The sequence below is a fragment of the Martes martes genome (assembly GCF_963455335.1).
Source record: "Martes martes genome assembly, chromosome: 3".
Taxonomy (NCBI): domain Eukaryota; kingdom Metazoa; phylum Chordata; class Mammalia; order Carnivora; family Mustelidae; genus Martes; species Martes martes.
In genome coordinates this window covers 152,217,202-152,237,818 of record NC_137890.1, presented here as the reverse complement: position 1 = coordinate 152,237,818, position 20,617 = coordinate 152,217,202, and the positions used below count along the sequence as shown (strand labels likewise).

The window sequence follows — 20,617 nt, the reverse complement described above, 5'->3', positions numbered from 1 at the left end:
AGCAAGCCTATCATTCAGAATAAAGAGAGATATGGTTTCACAGACAAACAAAAGTTAAAAGAACTCACTAGCACCTAACCAGCCCTATAAGAAATTTTAAAGGGGAGGAGACTCTCTTTGTAGAAAAGAAAAACCATAAATACGGATAAGAAAAGTAGGAAGCACAAAAGCAGTAAATTAAGTATATATATAAAAGCCAGTCAAAGGATTCATAAAATAAAAGGATGTAAAGTATGACACCATGTACCTAAAATGTGTGGGGGAGAGGAGGAAAAATTTAGTGATTTAAGAATGAGTTCGACCATCAACTTATTACAAACTGCTATTATACATAAGATGTTATATTTAAACCTAATTGTAACCACAAATCAAAAACCAGTAGTGGGTATGCAAAAAATAAACAGTACTAAAAGTCCTAGCCACAGCAATCAGACCAAAAAAAAAAAAAAAAGAAGAAGAAGAAGAAGAAGAAGAAGAAGAAGAAGAAGCGGAAGGGGAAGGGGAAGGGGAAGAGGAAGAAGAAGAAGAAGAAGAAGAAGAAGAAGAAGAAGAAGAAGAAGAAGAAGCGGAAGGGGAAGGGGAAGGGGAAGGGGAAGGGGAAGAAGGAGAAGGAGAAGGAGAAGGAGAAGGAGAAGGAGAAGGAGAAGGAGAAGAGAAGGAGAAGGAGAAGGAGAAGAAAGAAGAAGAAGAAGAAGAAGAAGAAGAAGAAGAAGAAGAAGAAGAAGAAGAAGAAGAAGAAGAAGAAGAAGAATAATAATAATAATAATACATGGAATTCTTCATGGAATACAAAATGCAGAATCCCATAGCATTCCTATACACTAATAATGAAGCAGCAGGAAGAGAAATGAAGAAAACAGTCTCATTTACAATTGCACCAAAAATGGTAAGATACCTAGGAATAAACCTGACCAAAAAGGTAAAAGACCTGTACTCTGAAAACTAAAGTTGATGAAAGAAATTGAAAATGACACAAATGGAAAGGCAGTCCATGCTCATGAATTGGGAAAACAAATTTGTTGAAATTTCTGTACTGCCCAAAGCAATCTACAGATTTAATGCTATCTCTATCAAAATACCAATAGCATTTTTCACAGAACTAGAACAGACAATCCTAAAATTTGTATGGAACCACAAAAGACCCCAAATAGCCAAAGGAATCTTGAAAAAGAAGAACAAAACCGGAGGTAACATAATCCCAGATTTCAAGATACACTACAAAGTTGAAGTAATCAAAACAGTATGGTACTGGCACAAAAATACACACATAGATCAATGGAACAGAATAGAAACCCCAGAAATAAACCCACAACTATATGGTCAATTAATCTTCAACAAAGCAGGAAAGAATATGCAATGGGAAAAAGACAGTCTCTTCAACAAATGGTGTTGGGGAAACTGGACAGCTACATGCAAAAAAATGACACTGGTCTACTTCCTTACACCCTATGCAAAAATAAACTCAAAATGGATTAAAGACCTAAATGTGAGACCCAAACATACAAATCCTAGAAGAGAGAGCAGTCAGTAATTTCTTTGACATTGGCATAGCAGCTTCTTTCAAGATACATCTCTTTAGGCAAGAAAAACAAAAGCAAAAATAAACTGTTGGGACTACACCAAAATAAAAAGCTTTTGCATAGGAAAGGAAACAATCAACATAACGAAAAGACAACCTAATGAATGGGAGGAGATATTTGCAAATGACATCTGATAAAAATGTTAATATCCAAAATATACAAAGAACTCATACAATTCAACACAAAAAAAAATCCAATTAAAACAATGAACAGACATTTTTCTAAAAAAGACATCCAGATGGCCAACAGACACACGAAAATATACTCAATGTCACTCATCATCAGGGAAATGCAAATCAAAACTACAATGAGATATCACCTCACACCTGTCAGAATAGCTAATATCAAAGACACAAGAAACAAGGTTGGCAAGAATGTGGAGCAAAAAGAACACTTGTGCATTGTTGGTGGGAATGAAAGTTGATGCAGCCACTCTGGAAAACAGTATGGAGGTTCCTTAAAAAATTAGAAGTAGAATTATCGTATGATCCAGTGATCACACTACTTGGTATTTACCCAAAGAATATGAAAACACTAATTTGAAAAGATATATGCACCCCTATGTTTATTGCAGCATTGTTTATAATAGCAAAGACATGGAAGCACCCCAAGTCTCCATTGATAGAAGAAGATGTGGTATATATAATGGAATATTACTCAGCCATAAAAAGAAGGAAATCTTGCCATTTTCAACAACATGGATAGATCTAGAGAGTAGAGTACTAAGTGAAATAAGTCAGAGAAAGACAAATACCATATAGTTTCATTCATATGTGAAATTTAATTAAGAAAACAAGCAAATTAAAAAAGAGACAAACCCAAAAATCAGACTTAAATATAGAGAACACAGTGATGGTTACCAGAGGGCATGTGGGTGCGGGGCTGGGGAAAATAGGTGATGGGGATTAGGAGTCCATTTACCATGAAGAGCAGTGAGTAATGGATAGATGTGTTGAATCACTATATTGTAGAAGAACTAATATAACACTGTATGTCAATTATACTGGAATTAAAGTTTTAAAAAAATTTTAAATAGATGCTCTCGTGAACTAAAAGTATATTACCTCCTTGTGGGCCCTCAAGCGGCAGCATGGAGAGTGTGTTCCACAGAACAAACTCAGCAACCGAAGCTGCATGAAGGGAGCATTCACATTGGCTGTATCCGTGGGCTGTGATGATGGGTGGCTTATATTCCTTATCATTTCCTGAATTTTTACAATAAATTACTTTTAAAATGTGGAGAATGCTTTTCTTAGGCTGTATCTAAATGAACTTTCAAAACAGGTTATTTTATAAGATTAACCTTGGTATATGTGTTTTCCCCTCAGAGGTCACCTTTGTGCCAGTGTCCAAGGTGAATGGTCAGGTGGAGGTTGAGGACATCCTGGCAGCTGTCCGCCCGGCCACGTGCCTCGTGACTATCATGCTGGCCAATAACGAGACGGGTGTCATCATGGTGAGTTAGTTAATCCTTTTTTTTTTTTTTTAAGATTTCATGTATTTATTTGTCAGAGACAGAGAGAGAACAAGTGGGGGCTGTGACAGGCAGAGGGAGATGCAGGCTCACTGCTGAGCAGAGAGCCTGATGTGGTACTTGATCCCAGGACCCCGGGGTCATGACCTGAGCTGAAAACAGACACTTAACCAACTGAGCCACCCCAGGCGCCCTGAGTTAGTTATCCTTCTAAGAAAATCTAGTGAGGGGGGAAAAAAAAGTCTAGTGAGGAATGGCTCTACTTGATATTCTCTTGCATCTCTCCTGAGGCCTCTTTTTCTTCTTCTTCTTTATCTTCATTGTCTTCATTGTCTTTGTCCTCTTCATCTTTTGTCATCTTCGTCTTTGTCATTGTCTTTATCTTCTTTCTTCATCCTTCCTTCTTCCTTCCTCCTTCACTGTTCCTCCTTCCTTCCTTCTTCCTTCTTCCTTCTTCATTCCTCCTTTCTCCTTCCTTCTTCCTTCCTTCCCCCTTTCCCTCCTTTTCCTCCCTCCTTCCTCCTCCTCTTCCCTCTTCTTCCTCCTCTCCTCATTAATGACTCCAGATTTCTTTCATTCAGTTTTCATGAAATCAAAGCAACATACTCAACTCTTTATTTTTCCCTACTTCAGCCCATCTCTGAAATCAGTCAGCGAATTAAAGCCCTGAACCAAAAGCGGGCAACTTCCGGGCTGCCTGTCATTCTGCTACACACAGACGCGGCACAGGCCCTGGGGAAACGGCGCGTGGATGTGGAGGACCTGGGCGTGGACTTCCTGACCATCGTGGGGCACAAGGTGCATCCACAGAGGCCTTCTTACCTCCATGACCTCAAGGCTCACCTTAGAGCAGAACCACAGCACCAGCAATCATCCATTTGTTGTCCAGTGCTCTTGGGGGACGAAGTGACAAAACTTGCAGCCCCCACCCTCACGAGCTGCAGGAGGAGAGACCAGCAGTAACCCAACCTGGGACAAGAGGGGTTGGCCAGGCAGAGCTGTAGAGGGGTGTGGAGGCCTCAGGTGAGACAGGAGACAGGTGACTTCAGCCAGATACTGAGTGTTCTCTGCATTGGGCAGAGAGTGCTTGTAGACCCCTCATCAGCCCACTCATAGGCCCCACCCCCACGACGGAAGATGAGAGACTCAAGATGTTGCTTTCTCTAACTTGATTTAAAGTGCAACTTCTGAATGCAAAGGTTTGGTTCTAGCAGCTCTTATCTTCGAGGTGGTAGTGAAAACAGTAAACAAGAGTGAAGACCCTTCTGAGACTTTGCTCATCTTTCTGGCAGCTGATTAGGACCTGAAATATTTTTAGTCCTCTGTGTTGAGGCATGGTGCTCAGCTAGTTTCCGAAGGAGTTTGTGTGCTGATCTGACACTGTGGCACTTAATGATTTTTGCAAAGTGTCAGTTTGAAAACATGGAGTCATATCCAGGAAAAGCCCTCGACAGTCTCAAGTTCCAGCCCATCTCCTTTTACAAATTCTGTTCTGTGATGTGAGTCAACCCTCTCAGGCTAGGAACAAGAGTCCAGGCTCTGCCCTGCACCCCCAAGGTTTGTGACTCTGACGTGTCTGGAGTGGTGACGGGTAGCACAGCTATGGGGCCCATACAGTACAGAGTCCTTCTCTGTGTGCTTCTAAGCACTCAGAGTTTATACAAAGTGGGAACTCGGAAGGTTCTTGTTGAATAAATGGCTGATTTTTCCTTTCAGTTCTACGGTCCCAGGATTGGAGCACTTTATGTCCGAGGACTTGGTGAACTTACGCCTCTGTACCCTATGCTGTTTGGAGGTGGACAAGAACGGAATTTCAGGCCAGGGTAAGATAGAAGGTTAATGAAGTCTCTGACCTACCAGCCCAACTGTTGGTTTGGAGGGTGGTAGCTTTTCCTTGTCTCTTGGAAGAGCTGTAATGGCACTTTCTACATCACTACTGAGTCCGAATTTTCTCCATTGATGGGTTCTGCACACTTACAGATCTTCAGTCTCTGTCAGGATGATTCAAAGCTGGAGGCCTCCTGGCTGAGATGTGCTGCTGTTCTCATGACGATGGGATGAGCAGAGTTGCACAGGAGCACCTGGCTTCCTTTCTGACAGCTTCTGTGTCCCTGTGATATAAGCTGACACTGTACCCAGGGAATGAGGTGGTGCCAGGGCCATACCTTTTATCAGACATTCCAACAAGGAGAAACAGGAACAAGATGGTAGTGGGTTCCCTGGGTGTTCATTAATCTCCTTTATCCCTGACTAAGAGCTGAGGAATCCTGTAACTCAGAAACACCACTGAGGACAGAAAAAAATGTCCAGCCAAAACCAACTCTCTCTGGACAGTGGACCAGGAGCAGGACAGCTTAGCCAGACAGAGACCTTTTTTTAAATTAACATATAATGTATTATTAGCCCCAGGGATACAGGCCCGTGAATCGTCAGGCTGACACATTTCCCAGCACTCAGAGAACTTTTAGACAATACCCACTTTCCACTGGCCAGTCACCACATGGTAAACTGCTGCCATCCCCACCCATGCCAGCAAAGGCAGAATAGGGAGCCCAGACTTTCACCTGCAGCCTGTGACAAGATGTTCCCATACCCACACCAGGTATGTCAGAGAGGGCCTGGCAGAGAGCCAGGACTTTCACCCCTGCCAGCCAGTAACGAGGTATCCCCACTGTGGTGTCAGTGGAGACCACAAGGGCTTCCCCCCACAGCTTTACTGCCAAGGTGTGTCCTCCCCTTGTGTGTTGACACAGACTGAGTAGGGAACCTCCACCTGGAAACAATGAACTGGCATATTCCTCTCCCTGCCACAGCAGCGTCAAAAGAAGCCAGCTAAAACAGAGGGGTTAAGTAACATTCAGACTCTCATAACATAATATGAAAATGTCCAGGTTTCAATTGAAAACCACTCAACATATCAAGAACAAAAAAGATGTTAAATTGAATTTAAAAAAAAAAGAGAGAGAGAATAGATTCCAGTACTGACACTGAGATGACAAACACATCAGAATTATCTGACAAAGATTTTCAGGTAGACACAGGAAAAATTCTTCAATGAGCAATTATAAACATACTTGAAATGCATGAAAGTGTCAACAAGGACAAAGAAAATATAAAGAAGAACTAAGTGCAAATTTTAGAACTAAAAACTACAGCAACTAAAATAAGCACAGTGGATGTTCTACAGTGCAGCTCAAGGAAAGAACCCTTGAACTGAAAGAGAACAATAGAATTACCCAATCTAAACAACAGGGAGGAACTAGACTGGAGGGGGAAAAAAAAGATAAGCAACACACCTCAGGGACCTTGTGGGGACAGTAGCAGAAGATCTAACAATCATCCTATGAAGAGAGGAGAAAAGGTGGGATGAAAAAGAACTTGAAAAATTAATGGCTAAAAACGTCCCAAGTTTGGCAGGAGACATAAACCTACAGACTCAAGAAACTGAACAAATCTCAAGCAGGAGAAACCACTAGAAATCCATGCCAAGGCACATAGTTAAGTTTCCAAAAATGGAAGGCAAAGAAAAAAATCTTGAAAGCAGACAGAGGAAAAAAATGACACCTTTCCTACAGGGTAAAAATAATTCAAAAAGTGGTGTATTTCTCATCAGAAACCTTGGAGGCCAGAAGGAAGTGATGCAATATTTTGCAAGTGTTGAAAGCTTTGTCAAGCCAGAATCCTATACACAGCAGAAATATCCTTCAGGCATAAAGGGAAAAATCAAAACAGTCTCAAATAAAGGAAAACTAACAGAATTTTTCACCAGAAGACCTATGCTGAAAATGATTAAAAGAAGTTCTTTAAACAGAAAAGAAGTAGTAAAAAAAGGGAAACTGGGACATCAGAAGAAAGAAAGAGGAGGGTAAGCAAAGTATGGGTAAATAAAACAGGCTTTTGTCTTAAGTTTTCTAAATTATGTTTGATGGCATAAGCAAAAATTATAGCACTGTCTGAGGTGGTTCAAAATATATGTCGAAGAAAAATTTAAGATAATTTTAAATGGAGGAGGACTAAAATTATGTAAAAGGAGATAAGATTTCTGTTCACTTCACCTTCTGAAAAATGTTCAAATGACTCACAGAGAGGTGGGAAGAAGAAAACAGAGAAATAAAACACAGCACAAACGGGAAAAAAAAAATTAATGGGAGACCTAAGCCCTAACATTAATTACATTAAATGTAAATGGTCTAAATACAGCAATTAAAAGACAGAGATTGGCAGAGGGATTTTTTTTTTTTTTTAATTGACCCAACTGGGGCGCTTGAGTGGCTCAGTCATTTATGCGTCTGACCCTTGGTTTCAGCTCAGGTTGTGCTCTCATGAGTCATGAGGTTGAGCCCTGCATCAGGCTCCATGCTCAGCAGGGAGTCTGCTTAAGATTCTCTCCCTCTGCCCCTCCCTTCACTTGTGCTTGTGTGTGCATGCTCTTGTTCTCTCTCAAATAAATGTTAAAAAACTTTAAAAGCCCCAACTGCAGTTGACTTGACCCTTGAACAACACAGGGATTAGTGGGTCAAACCCATGCACAGTTGAAAATCTCCGTGTAACTTTTAACCTCATAAAGCTTAACTGCTGATAGCCCACTGTTGACAGGAAGCCTTACTGACAACATAAGTTATCAGTTAACACATTATTTTGTGTGTTATATTTATTATATATTATATCCTCATGATAAAGTATGCTAGCAAAAAGAAAATGTTAAGACAATTGTAAGGAGAAGAAAATACATTTACAGTACTGTAAAAAAATCTGCGTGCAAGTGGACCCATGCAGTTCAAACCTGGGTTGTTCAGGGGTCAACTATATGTGATACCTATAAGAAACTCACCTCAAATATATTGATAGAGGGAGGTTGAAAATTTAAACTGGAAAAATATGTGTCAAAAAAACATTAATCAAAGGAAAGCAGGAATGGCTATATATTAGATAAAGGAGACTCTAGAGCAGAGCAAATTACCAGAGACACAAAGGGGACATTATATACTGATGAGAGTCAGTCTGCCAAGAAGGCCTAGCAATCCTAAATGGTGATGGGGTACATAACAGAACTGCAGAGTATGTGGGGCAAAAACATATTGAACTGAAAAGAGAAACAGACAAATCCACAATTAAAGATAGAGACTTCCCTACCCTTCCCTCCACAGTGGATACAACAACTAGATAAAACCAGCCAGTTTATGGAAGAACTCACTAACAGCCACCAACCAACAGGACCTAACTGAGGTGTTTAGAACATTTCACCCTACAACAGATTCAAGCAACAGCAAAATATGTGTTCTTTTTTTTTTTTTTTTAATATTTTATTTGTTTCCAGGGAGAGAGTGAGAGAGACAGAGAGGAAGTACAAGCAGGGGGAGCAGCAGGCTGAGGGGAAAGCAGGATCCCCACTGAGCACGGAGCCTGATGCAGGACTAGATCCCAAGATGCTGGGATCATGACCTGAGCCGAAGGCAGACAATAAACAGACTGAGCCACCCAGGTGTCCCCAAAATACATATTCTTTACAAGAGTCACAGAAGATACACTAAGATAGACCATGTCCTGTGTCATTAAACCATTACATTTGAAGAACTGGAATCATACAGAGCATTTTTCATCACAGTGAAATCAAACCAGAAATCAATAACTGGAAGGTACTAGGAAAATCTCCAAACACTTAGAAACAAACAACACCCTCTACATAAACCATGGGTCAAACAAGAAGGCTCAAAAAAATTAAATATATTGAAATGAATGAAAATGAAAATACTCCTTATCAAAATTTGTGAGACAGCTAAAGCCTGGCTGAGAGGGAAATTTATAGCACTGAATGTATGTGTTAAAAAAGGATGATGACTTTGGGGCACCTGGGTGGCTCATTCAGTTTAGCATCTGACTCTTGATTTCAGCCCAGATCATGATCTCAGGGTCATGAGGTCAAGCCCCATGTTGGGCTCTGAGCTCAGTGGGGAGTCTGCTTGAGTTCTCTCTCTCCCTCTCCCCTACTGACAAGCACTCCCTAAATAAATAAATAAACCTTAATTTAAATCTTAATTTTAAATTTTTTAAAAAATTTTAAAAAAAAAGATTACTCTGAAGTCAATAAGCTATCACCTGAAAAACTTAGAAAAAATAGAGCAAAATAACTCCAAAGCAAACATAAGGAAATACTAGAGAACAGAAATTAGTGAAATTGAAAACAATAACTTTTTAAATATTGTATTTATTTCTTTTTAGTGAGAGAGAATGAGAACAGTGGGAGGGGCAGAGGGTGAGATTCTCTGCTTAGTGCAGAGTCTTTTGGAAGGCTTGATCCCATGACCCTGTGATCATGACCCAAGCCAAAATCAAAAGTCAGGAGCTGCTCCAATTGAGTCACCCAGATACCCTGCACACAAAAATAATATTTAAAAAATAATTGAAATGAAGAAATAGCCTTTTAGAAATATTGAGAAAACTGACAAATCCCTCACTATATTGTACACTTAAAACTAACATAACGATGTATTTTAATTATACTGGAGTGAAAAGAAAAACTTAATAATAATTTTTAAAAACCTGATAAACTTCTAGTAAGACTGACAAAAAAAGGAAAGAAGAAATAAATTGCCAATATCAAATCTGACAATTCAGATGAAGTGGAATACTTCATCAAAAAACAAATTACCAGGGGCACCTGAGTGGCTCAGTGGGTTAAAGCCTCTGCCTTTGGCTCAGGTCATGATCTCAGGGTCCTGGGATCGAGCCCCGCATCGGGCTCTCTGCTCAGCAGGGAGCCTGCTTCCTCCTCTCTCTCTGCCTGCCTCTCTGCCTACTTGTGATCTCTCTCTGTCAAATAAATAAATAAAATCTTTAAAAAAAAAAAAAATTACCAGGGGCGCCTGGGTGGCTCAGTGGGTTAAAGCCTCTGCCTTCAGCTCAGGTCATGATCCCAGGGTCCTGGGATCGAGCCCCACATCAGGCTCTCTGCTCGGCAGGAAGCCTGCTTCCTCCTCTCTCTTTCTCTCTCTGCCTGCTTCTCTGCCTATCTGTGATCTCTGTCAAATAAATAAAGAAATCTTAAAAAAAAAAAATTACCACAACTCACCTAATAGGACACTTGATCATTTAAATAGCTTTATAATTATTAGGAAAAGGAAGTTAATTTTGTAATTTTAAAACTCTCCAAAAAGAAATCTTTAGGTCCAGATAGTTTCACAGGAAAATCCTGCCAAACATTTAAAGAATTAACACCATTTCTATGCAGTCTCTTCCAGAAAAATAGGAGGAGGAAACATTTCCCTGGCTCATTTTATCAATTTATACTAAAACCAGATAAAGATGGTACAAAAAAATAAAACTATGAACCACATATCTCTCATGAATTTAGAATCTGAAGTCTTTAACAAAATATTAGCAAGTGGAATTCAGCAATATATAAAAATAATATATGCATCATGATGGAGTTTGTTCCAAGGATGCAAGGCTGTTCCATATTTCAAAATCAATCAATGTAATGTAGCATATTAAAGAAGAAAAATTGGGGTGCCTGGGTGGCTCCATCGGTTAAGCATCTGATCCTTGATCTCAGCTCAGGTCTTGATCTCAGGATTGTGAGTTCAGGACCCGTGCTAGGCTCCACACTGGGCATGAAGCCTACTTAAAAAAAGAAGAAAAATAACATAATTTAATGCAGAAAAAGCATTAATAAGATTTAACATTCATTCATTAAAAACCCTCACAGTATGACTAGAGGAGAACTTCAGCTTGGAAAGAGCATTTACCAAAAAAGCCTACAGTCAACATCACACTCAACAGCAAAGGCCTGAATGTTCTACTGCTATGACCAGGAGCAAGAGGAGGATGTCCATTCTCACTTCTTTTTCACCAGGGCTGGGAGTTCTAGTCAGTGCAGAAGTCAAGAAAAGGAAATACAAGGAATACAGATTGGAAAGGAAGAGGTAAAACTGCCCCTTTTTGTAGATCACGTGATAGTCTCTGTCCCAAGGAACAGATAAGAAAAGTCCTAGGACTGATGAGTGAATTCAGCAAGATCACAGGTTATAAGAGAAACATACAAAAATTGATTGTATTTCTGTATACTGGTAATGAACATCTGAACAACAAAATTAAAAATACAGTATGATTTATAATCACTCAGAAATATTCAGATATAGGACTTGTAAGCTGACAACCACTAATGTGGCTAAAAGAAAGCAAAGATCGAAATACATGGAGAGACATACTATGTTCATGAATCAAAAGACTCAAAATTGTAAAGGTCAGTTCTCCCCAAATTGATAAATCAATTTAGCCCAATTTCTATCAAAGCCCAGCAAGCAGACCAGTGGAACAGAATAGATACAACCAGAAATATGCCCACATGATTTTTTGACAAAGATACAAAAGTAATTTGGTGGAGGAAAGACACTCTTAACAGATGGCACTAGAGCAATTAGACATCCTTAACCCAACATCCTCAACCCAACATCCTCAACCCAAGTCTCTCACCTTGTAAAATATTAACTCAGGATACATGTGAACTTAAATGTGAAGCAAAAAACTTTAAACTTTTAGGGGGGAAAAAAAAACAGGAAAATATCCTCAGGCTCTAGGCCTTAGCAAAGAGATCTCAGACTTGATACCAAAATCATCCATAAAAGGGAAAATTGGTACTTGAACTTCATCAAAATTTAAACCTTTCACTCTGCAAAAGAATTTGTTAAGGGAAGACAAGCTGTGCACTAGAATATATCCTCAAGGGACTAGTATCTAGAGTACATAAAGGAAACTCTCAAAATTCAAGAGCCAACACCCCCAAACAATTCAGTCACATAATGGGCAAAAGACAGTCACAGACATTTCACCAAAGAGGATAGACATATAGCAAATAAGCATGTGAAAATACCTTGAACATTTTTAGCTGTTAGGGAAATGCAAATTAAAACCACAATGAGACTTCACACCTACCACAATGGCTAAAACAAAAACCAGAGACAACGTGGAGTGCATTGATGACACAGATGTTTCACTCAAACGTGGCTGATGGGAATGGCAATGGGACAGCAGCTCTGGAAGACAGCTTGGCATTTTCTCTTAAAACTAGATATGCACCCACCATCCCATCTAGGAATTTCACTCCTGGACACTTAGAGACATGCAGACTTGTGTTCACACAAGAGCCTGTGCACAAGTGTGTCTAGCAGCTTTATTGGCAATGGCCACCAACTGCAAGGAGCCCAGATGTCCTTTAATGAGACTTAACAGGCTGTGGCACAGTTTTCGTGGACACTGCTCAGTAACGGAAAGGGATTAGCTGCTGATGCACACAACAGCCTGGAAGGAATGTCCACAGAATGATGGAGAGTGGAACAAGCCTGTCCCCCAAAATAATAACTAGGGTTCCATCTATATGACATTCTTGAAATGATGGAATTAGAGATAGAGAACAGATTAGCAGTAGCCCATGGCTAAGGAAGGTGTGGGGCCGAAGGCAAGCAGGTCTGGGTATAAAAGGCCAACAGGAGGGACCTTAGAGGTGGTGGAACTGTTCTGTATCTCTTCTGTATCCTGGTTGTGATCTTGTATCACAGTGTTACTGGGGAGAAGCTGAGTAATGGGTACACAGGATGTCTCTGTATTATTTCTTTTAATCACATATGAGTATATATCATCCTTAATTTAAAAAAAAAAAGTAGAACACCATGTGTTCAGGAGACCCTAATAGGGTAGCTCAGTATGGGGACTAGGGAGTGGGAAGCAGGGTTTGCACGACTCCAGATGGAGCCAGAGGTGGCTGACTGAATGCTTGGGGGGAGGGAGGATGGGACAGGTGCCAGGTTCTACACAGGGTCCCCACTCTTCCACCTGGGCAGCCCCTCCAGGCACTCATAGGGCAGAGACCTTGAGAGATGCTCTTGGTCTGGCCATGCTATCCCGCAGATGAGGGGCATGAGATACGGAGAGGGGATGACATTAGGACTCCATGTGTAGGACAAGCTCAGACATCTGGATTCTCCATGCAGAGCTCCTTGCTCTTCCCCAGAACACCCCAGGTGCCAGAACCCGTCTCCAGGAACAGAACTGACCAATGAACTTGTCAAAGGGAGATCAGCAGGATCACGTTACCTGTAATGCCCTGTGTTCCTGTTCACTTATCTTGTTAATCTGCTGGTCAGCAAGCAGCAGCCAGCTCCCAAGGTTTAAGCAAACTTCAGCCCAAACTGAAAATTCAGAAAATTATGACATTAGCGATTTATTTTGTTTTTCTTGAAAATAGAGTGAAGAGTTGTGTTTCCAGCGTGTTAGGTCGGAGTGTGAGCCTCTGGTCTGCAGGGGTCCCCCAGCCCCTTCCTGCACATGCACAGTGTCTAGTAACCCACGATTCATCCCATGTGACAGTCAAGAGTGCAACTGATTGGCTAGCTGACGGGAACAACATGGAACTGGGCTCTCTGAACCCTGCCGGGTTCGACAGGGGTGTTCTGGGCTCTGCAGCTGGAGGAGGGGTTTCTCCTGCATAGGAGAAGGGTCCAGACAGAATCATCCCTGAGGATTGTTGCCAGGGGTTGTTCCAGGGTTGCCCCAGGTGGGCCATGGTGATGGTGCCTGGACCAGGAAGCTTGGCATTGGAGGGTTGGGGGGCCCCTGCCACCACGGAGGCAAGCTCGTGGCCTGTGCCTGGGAAAGGTGTGGGTGTGATTCTGGTTCCGGCTGAACTCATGACTTTAACAGACCAGACTCCATCCTGGGACATTGGTTCATTGCTCTGCGTGGGAACAGTACTGACTCCCTTGTGTCTTGCAGGACAGAGAACACGCCGATGATTGCCGGCCTCGGTAAGGTAAGCCTCAGTGAGCCGGGGCTCATGGAGCAGGCGCTTTGTCTCGGGTGAGGGAGAACTGGAGTCTTCCCCCGGCCCAGTCACCTTTACTCCCACTTGCCCACCCCGCGCACAGCGCTTCCGGCCCCGGATGTGGGTTAGGGGGCAGGTTCCACAGGGCAGGTCTGCAGCACCAGCCAGGCGTCCCACTCTTGAACTCGATTCTGACACTGGCTACCTGGAGACGGCGTCAGAGCCCGCAGGTCAGGGCTCAGGCCCATGCATTGGCCTGCCCAGCCCCCCTCAGACTCCAGGCCTAAGTCCCAGGTTTCACCATGTGCCTCACTCCGGCTAGTTTCTCTTCTGCCCTGGCCAGGCATTGGCCTCCTCACCTGCCAGGGGCCTCCCAGCACCATCCGGGCCTCCTGTCCACAGCAGCTCCCTGTCCTGCAGCTCCACCAGCCTGTGCTCAGGGCTTTGAACTTGGAATGTCGGGGCAGGTCCTGACCTTTCTTCTGAGAGACCAAGGTCCCCGCCTGCTCATTGGACATTCCCTCTGGGCCCATGGGTGTGTGTGTGTCTCCTTCCTGGTTCCCTTCCCTCCCCGTGCTGCCTCCTGCCATCCTGTGGATGTCTAGGTGGTACCTCAGTCCCACCTGGTCCTTGGCTCCCTCACTGATGAGCAGGCAGTCTGTCTGGGACAATCTGTCCGGTCTCCACAAGATGTCAAGATCTGTGTCTTCTGTGTCTGTGGCCACTGACTCTGGACCCGGTCGTCCTCATCTGCAATCTGGACACCTGCTGTGGTCCCTTCCACTCTTTGCGTAGCATCCAGAATGATCGTTACATGTGCAAGTCAGGGCACCTCACTTCTTTCTTAAACCCACGTGCATCTGTGCTGCTGCACTTAGTGCCTGACCCCGCCTGTTGTGGGGTGCCAGGTCTCTGTCCCCCTTGGTCACTCCGCCCCAGGAGCGTACTTGCCTCTCCCTCCGCCATGGTCATGAGCACCCTAGCTCATGCACTGTCAGCTTCATGCCCGCACCTCGTGCCCCGTGCACCCGCCAGAGCACTCTCCTCATTCGGTCTGATGCTGTTCCCTCTTCCCTTCCGCCCTTGGTCTCTGGGCTGGCTGTGCCTTGAGAACTAGGAGTGCTCTTTGCTATCATGGGCAGCATCTCTGGTGCCTGGAGGTAGCAGGAAGCACCTGATAAAGTAAATTCCTGCTGAACGAGGAAAGATAACTCTTCTCAGGCTCTTATCAAGGCCCCTGTCTCCTGGCCGCACTCAGTAAATACCAACTGTCCCGATGTTCCAGAAAGAGAGCAGTTGAGGAAATGTCACTTCTCTATCATCAGGAAATCTCACCTCTGCACTGGATGGCTGTTTTATTCTCCTTGCTTTATGACAGTTGAACATGCTGTCTCACATTGCCGCCGTCCCTGTCCCCAGGCCGCTGAGCTGGTGACCAGGAACTGCGAGGCTTACGAGGCCCACATGAGAGATGTTCGAGACTACCTGGAGGAGCGGCTGGTGGTAAGCCTGGGGCCTGCGGGAGTGGCCCCCCACCAGTCTGGGGGCCCCATGCTTCCTCCGGCGAGCTAAGGGTCCAAGTTGGTACTGCCCCAGGCAGCAGGCAGGATGAGGATGGGGGTTGTTTGGAACTCGGTCCAGGGACCCTGGGGACAGTCAGGGTAGAGGCTAGAGGACAGAAGCCTGAGTCAGGAGAGCCCCCCCAGAGCCCCCAAGGTGGGCTCTGGACAAGTGGCTGATCTTCGAAGAGGCATGTTAGGAATACACCAGAGCTTGGGTGTTCGGTGGTTGTATGGTGGAGGGTCACACGTATTTGGAATTTTTTCTCCTAATAATTTTGCTTTCTAGGGAGTCCCTGTAGTTATTATAGGTAGATGCTTATGGATGAACTAATTAATTTATGTGTCAAGGTTGAGATTTTGTTTTCCAAAAAAGGCTCGAGCTCAGACATTAGTTGGGGGCAGGGAGTGGGGAGGCTGGTGTGTTCTTTGAAACTATCTCTGAAGTCTTCATTGCCTTTTCAGGCTGAATTTGATAAGCAGAGACTCCATCTGAACAGCCAGTTTCCAGGGACTGAGCGACTCCCCAACACATGCAACTTTTCCATCTGGGGACCCCAGCTTCAAGGTGACAAGGGTCTCCTGGTCCCCGTGTAGGGTGGTGGGCACCAAAGGTAGCAGAGCGGCCCCCTAGGGTGGGTGTCCCCAGGAAGCGGGGCTGATCTGGCTGTTTCCTGCCCTCCCTGCCCGGGCTCTTCACGTGGGTGCCGGGGGGCTTGCCGTTGTGCCCAGCACGCATGGGCACTGAAGCAGAGAGGGAAGATGAGACTGAATTCTGGGCTCCTTCATCCATTTCCGTCAGCAAGTTTGACAGAACGTGTGATGAGGACCAGGGAGAGGAGAGGCAGTCAACTTAAAATCTGGCTCAGAGTCAGGATGACATGCACACCTGTGGGGCTCTCAGTTCCCGAGCTAACTGCCTCCAGGCTGGGGACGGGCAGGATCGCTAGAATCCAGAAGATAAAACACGGCTCACAGGGGCGCCGTGTTCCACAGAAAGGAGATTCTGTGCCCTGAGCAGGAGGGAAGCACGTCCACAGAGCACAGAGCGGTTTGGGGGAAATTCCTAGGGGAGAGGGGGTTGCTCCCTCTGTCTCCCTGGATGGTGCGGGGAGCACTGTGTGTCTGCACCACGGACTGGCCCTGGGCAGGTGTCACTGTGCTGGGGGATGGGACCCTGCACTGGGAAGCCGCCTTGCTGTTGGCCGCTGCTCTGGCTCTTCTTGCTGTGGGAAGAAGAGCACATCATCCTCATCCCTGTTTTTGTGGGGATAGATGTATCATATTCGGTGAGGCCTGTGTCCATTTAAATGAGACAGATTCTTTTAATTAGGCCAGTGGCTTTATTACTCTAATATCTGTGCTTGTAAAAGTAGAGGGACATGCCTTCCGGCTTCACCAAAACAGCACCCCAGTGTCTCCACCTCTAGAAAACATAGATGTTAAGTTTCAGTGTCATGACTGGGACAACAAAGTAGGAAGTAAGGCAGCTGATGAGAGTTCTGGGGTCTTCTTCGGCCATTGACCGGAAATAACATGTTCGAGGCCAGATTTTAGGGCGGAATCGTGTCTGGGAGGAAGCATCTTGTCTGGATCTCGCTGCACTGTCACTGGGGATGAGACGGCCTGGGCCCTGGGCCACCCCCCAACCCCAGGGGGCCCAAGGGAGGGACCCTCCAAACTTGCAGCAGGGCAGAGAGGAGGTGGACAGGTGGGGCCCCACTGGAACACTCCACCCACAGCCACATGCCATGTCTCCCCAGGGCGTGCAGTACTGGCCCAGTGCAGGACGCTGCTGGCCAGTGTGGGGGCTGCGTGCCACTCGGACCACATGGACCGGTAAGTGCCGCGTGCCTGAGCCGAAGTATCCAGTGCCTGTCCACCAGGCGGCCAGAGGAGGCTGCTGGTCCTGGGGCTTCCAAGGAGAGGAGGGGAAGCTGCAGCCTCAGTGGGGGTCGGCTGGGAGGGGTTAGACAGGCTGCAGGAGCTCCCTCTGTCCTGGGAAAGTGAGAGGCTCTGGGAGGGTTGTGACAGGCCAGGTTGGTTCCCGGTGGCCCTGCCTGGTGCAGGGCAATTCCAGGAGAGCAGCCCCATTGAGTGGACGTGGCCAGGGCAGGAGGGGTGTGAAGCCCGGGTACCCGAGACTGGCCCGACCCCAGTGGAGGAAGTGCAGGGCCGAGGTTTCTCACTCACCGTGAGCAGGGGGCCCGCAGAGCTGGGTGTGGTGCTGGGTGAGGCCACCAGGGCCCCAGAAGGAGCCGGGCCATGGTCAGCAGTGGGCTGTCTGGGAGTCTGGCTGGTGTGGTGCGTGAGCACCTCAGGCCAGGGGGCTCCCAGGGTCCGAGGGCTGGGCAGGGATGACCAGACCCAGTCATGGCTCAGAGCTCTGTCAGGGAGGGCTGCACGAGGGTGGGGGAGGCCAGGAGCCGGCAGGCTCCTGAGTGGCCAAGTGGCTGTCAAGGGCAGTGAGGTGGGGCAAGTGTGGACTGTAGGAGGACGCTCACAGAATGCTCCCCCGGCCCTCCAGAAGGGATCTGTGTGGCCCATTTCCCAGACAGGGTTGCTGAGGCAGGTGTAGTCTGTGGTCTCACCAGCCACAAGGTGAAGGGGAGGGGACGAGGGGCAAGAGGAGGGGCTGGGGGTGTAGCTGGGTGGGGGCGGGTGTCTGATGTGGTCCCTGTGAGGGTGGGAGAGGGGGTGCCCCCTGGAATAGGAATGAGGCCACCCACCCAGGGGAGGGCAGGGGGCCAGGAGCTGTGGGCCCCGTCCCCTCTCTCCCCTGCTCTGTGGGGGCCTCTGGCCCGGACCCTCAGGAACCACAGGGATGAAAGTCCCTGCTCCCACCTAGCCCTGTGCAGGGGGAGGTGGGTATTTGTGTGGATGGCTTTTAGGAGCTCTGTAGGGTGACAGAGACCTTGGCTGCGCTGCTTCTGCCCCAGGGCCTGTGTGTGTGGCCGCCTTGGGTGCCCGCGGGCCCTTGATCTGCGCACCTGCTGGGGTTGGCCGTGGGGGGTGGCACCAGAGCTGCCGGGAACACTGGCGGGGCCCTGGGTTGCGCCTCCATCTCCTCTGAGACCTGCCCCCCTCCTCGAGGGTCGGAAGTTATGGGAGGTGGGGTTCGGCCTCTTTGCACGCACCCCGGGGCTGGAGGAGCTGTGCCCCAAGAAGCCATGGTGAGGCCGCAGTACCGGGCAGGAGTCCCAGCACCAGACTGTGGACACTGAGGCCAGGGGCCAAGAGGTGTTCAGCAGAGGGGAGATGGGTCTATACAGCCCCAACCTGGGGAGCTGGTGGAGAGCAGGAGGGGCAGGGCCCTTTCCCCTTCCCCGTGCCCCGGGGAGCACAGAGAGCTGACACAGGCTCTCACCACCCCCAGGCCATCCCCAGTGCTGCTGAGCTGTGGTATCCCCTTCGACGTGGCCAGGAACGCACTCCGGCTCAGCGTGGGCCGCAGCACCACCAGGGCCGAGGTGGACCTCGTCGTGCAGGACCTGAAGCAGGCCGTGGCCCGGCTGGAGTGCCAGGCCTAGCGCCAAGGACGCCCCATAGGAAGCCCTTCCAAGTGCTGGGCCAGGATGGCTTTCCTCCTCATTTGTCCCAGAGTGTCTGACATGGTGCCAGGTGGTGGGTGCCCTCATCCCCCATCCCCGTCTCCCCGTTCCCTGTCCCCCATCGCCGGGTCAGTGGAAAGCTCGTCTGTCGGGCAGACAGACCCCACGGGCCGTACACACCTGTGTGGGACTGTCCCTGCCGCCCGGTGGCGCAGGTTGAAGCAGAAGCATCCCCTCTGGGGAGTTGGGAGCACCACCCTCCTGGAAGGGAGCGTTTCCCCTGGAAGATAAAATCCTAGTATTGTAGACCATTGTCACTTGCTACCATGAACATAGGAAACCTGATTTTTGCTGCAGTCATGGCCTCCCCTGCCTATTGGCGCTGAGGTCTGTCCACCCCTCGGCCCTCTGATCTCACTCCACCCTTCCCAAGCCTTTCTTCAGCAGGGGGGCCACTGAGGTCAGCCCCCTACTCCGTATCCCCCGACTTGCCCACCCTACCTGACCTCCTCACTCAGCCTGGCGGCCTCCCAGAGCCCCCGGGCCCGCCTGCCTTTTCCTTGTGGTCATTCACTCAGGGTTCCAGCTCCAGTGTGGGAGTCAGGAGGCAACCAGGCTTACGTGACCCCGGGTGGCTCCTGTGGTGGGAAATCCACCCGTCCCCAGCTCCGCTCCATCATAATATTGTCCCCAGACGGGTTCTTCTGTCTTCACCAAGGCTCTGTGACGTCCCAATGTGATGTCCTCTGTGACATCCTGATGCACCTCAGAGGGCGTGACTCACAGAGACCCTTTGCATAGGATCGATTTCTTAGCTGAACACTTAACCTGTGGTTTTAAGGTGCCAAGAACTTCATGATGACTCTGAGGAAACCACTGTCAGAAATTCAGTGAACTAATAAAATATTCCAATGCTGGTATTAGACGTTGACAGTCTCTCTAGTGGGCGCTTCTCCGGGGCTCACTGGTGTGTCTGAGCTGGTGTGGGAGGGGCGCGTAGTGACCCCAGTTTATCGCTGGACGATCAGGCTTCAGCTGAAGAAATTCGCTTGAGACTGTGTCTCTTCAAGTCCTTAGAAAATGGGTCACTAAAGTCAGCATCCTGCTGCCTCCAGGCAGAGGCCACGCTGATCCCAGTGGGCCCGGGGAAAAGCCATGGGCGCCCAGCACCACTGAAGGGAAGAGTCTGGGAAAAGAGGTATGGCTGCCCTCAAGGAAGCCCCTTGACCTTCAGCCACAGCCTCAGAGACCCTCACTCGCCTCGGAAGCCTTCCTGTCCCATGTTAGGGCCCTGGGCCCACAGTTGGCTCCAGCAAGCCGCTGTTCCTCAGACGTTCTTGGAGCTCCTGGGCCCTAGGCCAGCTGAGGGCCAGGATCCCGCATAGCGCTCCCAGCAGGCAGGTGGGCCCTGGGATCCTGGGGTGAAGAACCTGAGGAATTCCAGCACACATGGTCATCAGTTCTTCGAAGAGGGCCCCCCCGTGGACGGATCTCTTGCCATGGACGGGTCTCCCCTCCGTGAGAAGAGGCTCTCGGGGCTGCTGCCCAGATGAGAGGAAGGGTGTGCTGGGGAGCCTACTGCCTTCCTGGAAGGATCCTGGGAACTATAAACACCCACTAGACACAGGAAGTCCTTC

The 20,617-nt window shown here is 47.3% G+C and overlaps 1 protein-coding gene across 4 annotated transcripts in view; it reads left to right on the top strand.

Annotated features, from left to right (window-relative positions):
* SCLY (selenocysteine lyase) overlaps nt 1–19,902 on the top strand; it is a 37,568-nt gene extending 17,666 nt beyond the window's left edge. For all 4 annotated transcript variants that reach the window (XM_080799056.1, XM_080799057.1, XM_080799059.1 and 1 more), the window contains exons 5-12: nt 2,909–3,036; nt 3,688–3,852; nt 4,771–4,877; nt 13,822–13,858; nt 15,290–15,373; nt 15,895–15,997; nt 17,193–17,268; nt 18,806–19,902. In XM_080799056.1, coding sequence (XP_080655182.1) covers nt 2,909–3,036; nt 3,688–3,852; nt 4,771–4,877; nt 13,822–13,858; nt 15,290–15,373; nt 15,895–15,997; nt 17,193–17,268; nt 18,806–18,959 — 854 coding nt within the window. In that variant the 3' untranslated portion in view covers nt 18,960–19,902. The remainder of the gene's footprint in view (nt 1–2,908; nt 3,037–3,687; nt 3,853–4,770; nt 4,878–13,821; nt 13,859–15,289; nt 15,374–15,894; nt 15,998–17,192; nt 17,269–18,805) is intronic.
* Nucleotides 19,903–20,617: the final 715 nt, after the last annotated feature.